General features: G+C 46.0%; 1 protein-coding gene across 1 annotated transcript; it reads left to right on the forward strand.

The window, feature by feature from the left end:
- The first annotated feature begins 2,599 nt into the window (after positions 1-2,599).
- On the forward strand, positions 2,600-7,574 carry LOC120660516 (MND1-interacting protein 1-like). The gene is made up of 2 exons (XM_039939067.1): positions 2,600-4,141; positions 6,813-7,574. The coding sequence occupies exons 1-2, from the start codon at positions 2,723-2,725 to the stop codon at positions 7,335-7,337; spliced, it is 1,944 nt and encodes a 647-aa protein (XP_039795001.1). The 5' UTR covers positions 2,600-2,722; the 3' UTR covers positions 7,338-7,574.
- The last annotated feature ends 1,357 nt before the right edge of the window (positions 7,575-8,931 follow it).

Here is an 8,931-nt window from a genome sequence, read left to right on the forward strand (position 1 = left end):
AGATCGCAGATCCTGATCTGGCCATGTTGATTGGAGGCTTGGAGCAGAGGCTGGTGTACATGTTCATGTCATCGGTGTAGGCCATAGGTGTACATGTCGTCCTTCGGGCCTCCACCTCGTTTGCCCAAGAACGGCGATGGCGAAATGGTGGCGGCCTTCTGATGGCTCCATTGCCACCATGGATCGGGTGGCCTTTTAGGGTGGCGCAGGTGTTTTGGCTAGATTTCACTAGATTCAAAATGAGCCGAGCCAACCTCTTCTATTCGGCGCCGGGCTAACTTGGGGATGCAACCATGAGTTGTGCCTCCGATCAAGACGCGAAAGAACCGTTTTCCTCTTTTTCTCATTTTTGGTCCTTTTGACCATTATTTTTTGCAACATCTTCATCACAAAAGGAGGCTACGATTGTTCTTCTGGGAGCAGCTGCGGTGTTCTGGTCTATTTGGCTTGCAAGAAACAAAGCACTGTGAGAAGAAGTCACTTTTCTAATAGGATACTGTCGATGTGATGTTGGTCATGCTAGCTGCTCCATGTTGCAGCATGCAACGATCAGCACTGGGACAATTTAAGCCAGAATTATATAGGAGCCTTTTGTACATCTGCAGCTGAATTTAATTTACCAAGTACTGAACTTTAATTTCGACCCTACATTGTTCCTGCCTCACTTCTGAAGAGACAAAATGGAGAACGTAAAATAGGCTAGACATTGTTCCAGCAGCACTACAAGAAGATTTTCCTCGCAATTTCACTATCTGATTATTAACATCTGCTATTATAAATGTTACTTGTTTCACATCACCTGATTGAAGGATCGAAGAAATCCAGTTGCTCTAGTTCGCAAATTTTGCTGACTCATGAGTCATGACATAGGATTTAACATACTAAGGTAGAGTCGTGTGTAACTAAGTAGAGCAGCAGTGTTCATTAGTTCTGAGCTGAACAACGTTGGCAAGTTTACTTGCTTCGACTGGAGAGCATGGTTGCATAGTCATGCGATTTCGGTTTGCCTTAGCAGTAGTTATACATATACAGTACCATATATGCACTCATTATGTGACCCCACTTGCTCCTTGGACAGCAAAATAAATCAAGCTTACCAAGCTACACAAAAGCGTTTGCTTCAAAGTCCAAGAGCACTGCAAAGACCTTTTAGCTAGTAAGCTCTCAGAGAATCCAGCGATCATCACCACTCACCAGAGCCAATAACCCATCCAGCTGTAGAGTAGAACCAGCGGTCTGCACTTAGAAAAAGGCTATGAGCTAGGTGTAAGAACATGGCAGTTTAAGCTTTACCGATGTGTACGTGCGGAGGAACTCTATTGAGCCGAGCGACATGGCGCGTGGAGCTGTAAAAGAGACCAAGACCACCGTGTGCCATGTATGACAGCATGAGTAAGGTTCATGGAGTCATGCTTAATTAAGGATGTGATGGGGCTAATCATCCCCTTTGCCTGGAAATTGGGAGGCAATGGGTGGCACTATGCCAACGAGACAGCGAGGTAACCGGACATAGCGCTGCTAGCCATGGGTACGGTATTTGGTAACCGGACATCTAGTGTAATAACAGAGCCGGCTCTAGGGGAGGGGCAGCCGTGCGACCGCCGGGCCCAAGATCATATAGATAATTAGTATATAGAATTTTTTATTTAACATAATCATCATCATAAACCAGTTTATTAGACCATGAGTTAGAGATAGTAATGAATCATGATCCTAGTACTCACAATCTAACTTGATTTTTTATATATATTTTTAGTTCAAAATTGAATAAGATAAGAGCTGGTTTTTAGAGCCCGGCCCTTAAATTATCTAGGCTAATATTGAGGCCTTTTACCACCTCTACCCATGACGTAAGTTATAGGGAAGTCTTCCAGCTCGTAACCTAACTATCAGCAGAGCATAGGCACACTTTGAAGTTTCGTTTTTGTTTCCTGCCGCCGCCGCGACCCTAGTATCTTGCTCACGCGCTTGCACTAGTTTGGGTTTTGGATGAGGAGAGGAGATGCTGATGCCGATCTAGTTCGCTTCTTACTCAGTGACCGCCAACGACAAGGATGACGGACAACAGACACACATGCAGTCACAATAAACATTATGTTTTTTATTTGAGATAATCATAATGATTGTTATTTTCAGTTTTTTTCTACACTATTGCTATATTTTAGGAGCTATACAGATATTGCCACTATAATTTTAATACTGAAAATTAGTTCAATAGATTTTTATCTTCTTACTCGTCCTAGGGCCCTTGAAATTATAGAGCCGACCCTGTGTAATAATAGAGCAGTCATCCATTTAGCAACATATTTACTTGGATTTCATTTGCTTACTTTTCCTGTGTTGGAACACAAGCCACTTGGTTTGACTTTTGAGTCAGATTCAAAGGCTAGTTCGTAATACTTCAAAGGCTTCAGAATCCTAAATTCAGTGCAAAATGCCAAATGCTCCACATCCCAATCTCAATACCATTATTTGCTTTCCGATGCAGTTCATATAGGCCCGATCGAGCCCATTAGAGCCCTAAAGCCCCACCAGAGCCCAATCGAGCCCAGCAGGGAGCCCCTTCTTCACCCTTCCCCTTCCTCGCTTCGGTTACCAATCCCACGCCATTTTCCTCGCACACATCGACGTGGTCTGCGCGCCGCACACCCCATCCCACCCCTACCTCCGATCCCATCCCAAACCGTATAGCTGCCTCAGCCGCCGCCGCCGCCCCGCTCTGATGGCGGGACAACCCCGTGACCGTGGGAGCCGCGCGTCCCGGAAGGGCCGCTCCGCCCGCGCGGGCCCCGCGGCGGCGCCCCCGCCGGCCTCCGATCCCGATCCAGCCGCCGGCGATGACGCGGCTCCGTGGCTCCGCGCCACGGCGGACGAGCTGGAGGAGCGCCTGCTCAAGAGGCTGGACGAGGCGTACGCGGCGGCGCTGGCCCGTCTCGCCGACCTCGGCCACGGCGAGGAGGCGTCGCTCGAGGCCGTCCTCCGCGCAGGCCACTGCTACGGCAAGCTCAACGACCCCGTCTCCAACATCGTCGCCAACGCCCGCACCTACCTCTCCGACCCCGGCCACGCCGGCGGGGTCGGCGGCTTCGCCGACCTCCGGCGCCTAGAGGAGTATTCCCTCGCGGGGCTCGTCTGTCTTCTCCAGAGCAACCGTCCCACCCTCACCCGGGGCGAGGCCCTGTGGTTCCTCCTCTCCAGCGACCTCCGCCTCGAGGAGGCGATTGCCATAGGCTGCTCCCTCAATGGTAAGCGCGCACCAGCTGCCGCCCCTGCTGAGAGTGAGGAGCTCCCCCCGGCTGTGGCCGAGACCCCACAGCGTGGACACATCCACTATCATAACAATACAGCCGCCGCCGCCGCCGCCGCCGCCCAGGACCCCGCTCTTTTTGACCCGGAAACCTTCATGAGACTCGCGATACGCCAGGGTCCTGCCGCTGCGACCATCTCCTGCCTCAAGGCTGCTGGGTGGTCACGGTCCAGTGGTGCTGCACCAGAAGGGCAACCCAAGGAGTCCTTTGCCAAGAAGCTCTCGACTGAGGAGCTCATTGAGTCTGTTGTTGCGGAACTTGAAGTGCTGGACATTGACAAGAAGGATCCACCTGATGCAAACCCTGATCCAAAGAACCAGATGGTGCGTGACCTTATTAAGCAGACAAGAGAGATGGAGGCGCAACTCAAGGAGCGAAGGGAATGGGCACAGGGAAAGGCTATACAGGCTGCTCGCAAGCTTGGTACTGATCTCACCGAGCTGCGTGTGCTGCGGATGGAACATGATGAGAACCAGCGACGTAAGAAGGAAAAGCAGGTGATGGAGGATGACACAATGAAGCGACTTGCTCATCTGGAGAATGAGCTGAAGAAAAAGAGTGGGCAGCTTGACCGGAGTAATGCGACAGTTCAGAGGCTGGAAATGGAAAATGCAGAGGTACGTGCAGAGATGGAAGCTGCAAAGCTGAGTGCATCGGAGACTGAAAGACAATGCCAGGGTCTGGTAAGGAAAGAGAAGAAGGATACCAAAAAGCTTGAGGTCTGGGAGCGCCAGAAAGCGAAGCTCAAGGAGGACATTGCTGAATGCAAGACAAAGATTACACAGGCTGAGAGGGAGCTTTCTGAGGTCAACAAGGCAATAAAAAACATGGAGGTTAGGAAAAACTCGCAAATTCAATATGCTTGTTCGTCTCATAGTTCCATGGGTTTCATTTTTGTTATGTGCTAGGAGGTACTCAGTTATATTCTAAAATCTTCATACTAGAAGAGATCAAATATCTACAAGTGAGTGTAGTTGTAGCAGATTACTGTTGTTGTGTATTTCAGTTTAGTCATAGGGGTAGGATTGGGTACACCTAGTCAGCTCTGTGTAGGGGCTAGCCAGTTTGGTGCCCTTTAAGTGAAAGTCCAGATTTCTTAAGTACCTAGTTGTATTGCTTTGTTTTGATTGCTTTCTATCTATTAGTTTCTAATTGTTAGGCAACCCTTCTCTTTAAAAGGGATAATTCAGGCTATTCCACCATTTTCACTGAAAATCTAGTATCACATTTGCAATTTTATGCCTAAGTGACACATGACTCCTATAACAATCACAATAAAGTCACCACTCCTGAATCATCACTGGATGGAGTTCTGTTTGGAAGGAGGGGTCATCAGATGAATGCAAGGATGATCTATCAAGGAATTTCCCTGCCCTCCTAGGCCCTACTATCCATACCACAGCTCTAGGCTGTCGGGTAGGGGCAGGACAGCAACCTCCTACTCACTCGTACAGGCATATGATCATATCCAATCCATTGTTTAACCCAAGGGCCTAGGCTACCAGTTTGGTATCAGAGATTTGTCAATGTAGCAGAATTTAAATGCTTGAAGGAGGTATGGTTGATGATCCTGAATGGATTGTAAGGTTCTCCTGTAGGAGATTAAGGGCGTGTTTGGTTTATGGCCATCGGTCGCCACGCCACGGCGTGGCTCGCCACAGGTCTGTGGCGGCCGTTTCCTCCGCCTCAGAAAATACTGTTCCGTGGCGAAAGTACTTTGCATGTGGCAATGAATGGCTTCCAACCAAACATCCCCTAAGTGTATCTAATGAAGAATTGGTGGTGAAATCTGGAAACCAGAGACAAAGACATAAGGGTACATGTTTCTTTATGTGGTTGCCATGTAGCCATAAGTTGACAAAACTTGGGAATCAATAAACAGTTAAACATACAATCAAGGAATCTCCAAACAATTGTGTCTTGGTGATGGGCTGTACTTCCTCAAGCCACAGATGTCATAGAGCTCCATGTGCTGTGTCTTTTGTTGGTTTCAGAGGGTGCTGCAAGCCACAGATGTCACTTTTGAACTATTGGACCACAAAAAATGCATATTCTGCATATGGTTTTTGCACTAATGCTGATCCAGGCCTAACTATCTGGTCAGTTGTAAAACTGGGGATGCACGTGTTAATGCCAACTGGTTACGGGTTTGCCTTCTAGGCATCGATGTATATTATGTACTGAAAGAGGAAGAACAGGCATAAAGGCAGTGCCCGTAATCATCCATCAGTCATTTGCTTTATGCTGCATCACGTAGTCTTGTGCTTTGACCATGTTTTTATTATGTCCCAGCTGCCCATGGAAATCTTATTTGACTTCCATACACACTTTGTACTAAATTTGCTAATTCTGATTAGATAGTGACAGCCATTCCATACGCATAGCATTTGTTTGCCAACTTTGTGTAGCTTTAGTGAATGTATTCCATGGGTAAAGCATTTGACATTGATCTTGTGCTGTGTTAGAATTATTCCAATGTGTTACTGTATATTGCTTTGCATTGTGATGTTTCAAATCGAATGATTCGGCTCAACCACTGTTATCCCAAAACAAATTTGGTTTGTTCAGTGTTAATCTGTTATTAGGTTCGGTCTTATTTGTCTACCATTAAACTATTTCTTGTTTCACATTGCAAAGTTTGCTGGCAGTGTTATTTGAACTGATTGAACTTTTAGCTATGACTAGGGTTTAGTGACTTATATTTTCCACTTGCAGTATTATTACAACCATAAGTTTTTTTTTGAAATGCTATTTCTTCACATTCTCTTAGAGAAACCATAGATTTATCAATACAGTGGAATAATGCAATTGCTCCTACCTTAGCTGTCCAGTATGCAAATGTTGCCTGGTTTTCTGGTAAATAGGGTTCCTTCTGCTCCTATTTTCTTCTGGCAGTTCCTGATGATTATTATGATATTAGTCCTTTAACCTGCCTACCCTGAACATTACCACCTTGTTTGATTTTCTGGATTTGTACCTAAATTGGCTGGTGTATTACTGACATAAACAGGCTGTAACTTGCTCATTGGTGCATTATTTAGAGGACTGATAACACGTCCTTTTATCTCCAATCAAATCTTTCTACAACCAATTCCATGCAACTCTTACCATCTTTTTCATTCCAGTAATTTGCTTTTCTTAAGGCGTTTCATTTTTTACTTGTCACATGTTGGCGCTTTTACTTTTCTACCCTAGTGTCTTGTATATTTATGATGTGGATATTATGTAGTTATATCATTTGACATATTCATAGTTCATATTGCTAGCATTGACTTATTTAATATTATGCTCATTGCGGATAATAAGCTACAATATGTTTGAGATGGAGAAAGTCTTCAGATTGGACACAAATTGTCTTTGGTTTGACATCATACTAGCCCATGTTGGATCAATTATAATATTGATTACTGCATTTCTCTACCCATAATACTGTGACATTGCCTGAACCTAGTGAGGTAATAACTGTAATAGTACAACTGATTTGTAGTATACTTTTGGTTGCAGATCAAGATAAGAGAGGACATAAGGGCCAAAGAAGAAAACATGGCACTTTTAGAAGAGGAGCGCAGGAAGAAGGAAGCTGCGAAAGCAGACTCTGATCGCCGACTTGAAGAGCTTCGTCGGAAGAAAGAAGTCGAATCTCAGTGCTACAAGGATGACCTTCGGAGGCTTCAAGACGAACTGAACCGTCTGCAGAAGTCGACAGGCACAAATCAACCAGCTGTCCCATCAACCAGCCCTCCTGGCATGACTAACCGAAGCACAGCGAGGGCGCCAAAGCAGCAGCCCATCCAGAGGCCACCAGCCGCATCGAACCGCCCACCGCCACAGCCAGCCCAGAAGCCGAGCCGCCGCCGGGGCTGTGTTGTCTGCAAGGAGGAGGCGTGTGTGATCCTGCTCCAGTGCGCACACCAGGTCCTATGCATTGGCTGCAACAAGCTGCAAGAGGACAAAGGTGTGGTTCGCTGCCCCTGCTGCAGCGCCAAGATCGAAGAGAGGATCAGGGTTTTTGGTGCGAGCTCCAACTGAGGCACCAGGCGGCAGGGGGTGTGCAGCTGTCTTGAGGTGAATTGGAATATGTGGTTGAGTTTTCCTTTTGACTTTTTACCTCCGTTGCTGTGAAGAAAGGTTATATAGGTCTCTGCCTGAGCGGTTATACTTTGCATCAGCGTCCATGGATATATGTGTGCTGAATTGTGACTCTTCTGGTGTATATGCGCATAATTGAAACCATCTTCCAGACTGGAAATCAGTGTCTTGTTTCCATTCTTTTTGCTTTTCTTAATTATCCCTGAGTTGTGAAAAATTCTGGGATGTAGATGGGCGCAACGCAGGTCAGCTAGTTTGGCGGAAGAAAATTTTGTAGGGCTTGTTTGTGAAAGTTTATTACTTTTGGGAGTTGGGACTTGTTTCGGATGCAGGAATGTTGTCCGACAGTTTCTCCGTGTGTTCTGAACTTCTGATCGATTTGATCCAATTTATCGCCAGAAGATGATAGTCTAGAGGGCCTACTTCCTTCACTTTCATGCTGCTCCGGCTCGCCTCTACTGGCGTTCTTTCCTTTTTTATATTAATTTTTTTTTTCAAAACTATATGTCTGTTTTGAAAAATTTTAAAAATACCCCCGGTCGCCCTATGGCGAGGGCGACAGGCCCTAGATGTAATTTTTTTTTCAAATTTGCAACGAGGTCCATGGCCGAAAAAAATGAAAGGGGGGCTTGGCGCCCCCCCAACGGGCGACAGGGGCCCTCCCCCCTATATAAGCCCTGGCCGCTATTCCCTTGTCATTTGAGCCTAAAAATTCAGGAAAAAAGAGAAGGGTGAGGAGAAGAAAAGCGGCGAAGCTCTGCTGAATTTCGTACTTGTGATCTACCGGTAACTTCCGTATGAATCCGTTGATATTGTATAACAATTTAATTTAATTAGCGGATTAGCTGAATTAGATTTGGTGCTTTAGAACACTCGTTTAGTATTACAATTTGAGTACTATTACAGACTTGTTTTTAAATTAATTATGCATTAGAATAGAATTATGACAGTACCTTATTGATATTGCAGCATAAGACAATAGAATTATGACAGTACCTATATTTTCACGCATCGATTTGGTATACGATATGTGCATTATTTAAATCATTGTTCGTCATTTGGCGCACTACACTATAGCGCCAATGTCTTCGTCAGGATCAACCTACATTCCGTGGAGCAAGTGTGTAGCCACCGTACCTGAAGGAATTGATGTGCCAATGTGCTTCTGCGGTTCGTTATGCAAGTTCATGCAATCTGATGTTTTAGGAGATGACTACGGCATGATGTTCTTTATGTGTGAGAACTACGAATATGATCCACCTAAGCGATACGGCAAAGACCGGGCCAAAGTAGCAGGACAACATACGCTATTTTTCTTTGTGACCTAATATTGAGTTATGATTCTAACTTTTGTTGGACAAAGTCTCCTCCGCCTCTTTGTGATTTTATGCAGTGGTTCGACACCGTGCAGTCGCAGCAGGCAAAGGACTTTGTGGAACAACAAGCAAGGTGGGCTGCAGAACGTTGGCGCCGAATGAAGCACGAGGAACAGCAAGAGGAGAAGCGCAAGAAAGGGCAAGAAGAGATCCGCAAG

The sequence above is a fragment of the Panicum virgatum genome, chromosome 2N, assembly GCF_016808335.1.
Source record: "Panicum virgatum strain AP13 chromosome 2N, P.virgatum_v5, whole genome shotgun sequence".
NCBI lineage: Eukaryota > Viridiplantae > Streptophyta > Magnoliopsida > Poales > Poaceae > Panicum > Panicum virgatum.

Coding starts and splice junctions, on each gene's coding strand:
- LOC120660516 (XM_039939067.1), top strand. CDS start 2,723: ATGGCGGGACAACCCCGTGACCGTGGGAGCCGCGCGTCCCGGAAGGGC. Junction 4,142..6,812: donor AGGCAATAAAAAACATGGAG/GTTAGGAAAAAC, acceptor TTTTGGTTGCAG/ATCAAGATAAGAGAGGACAT.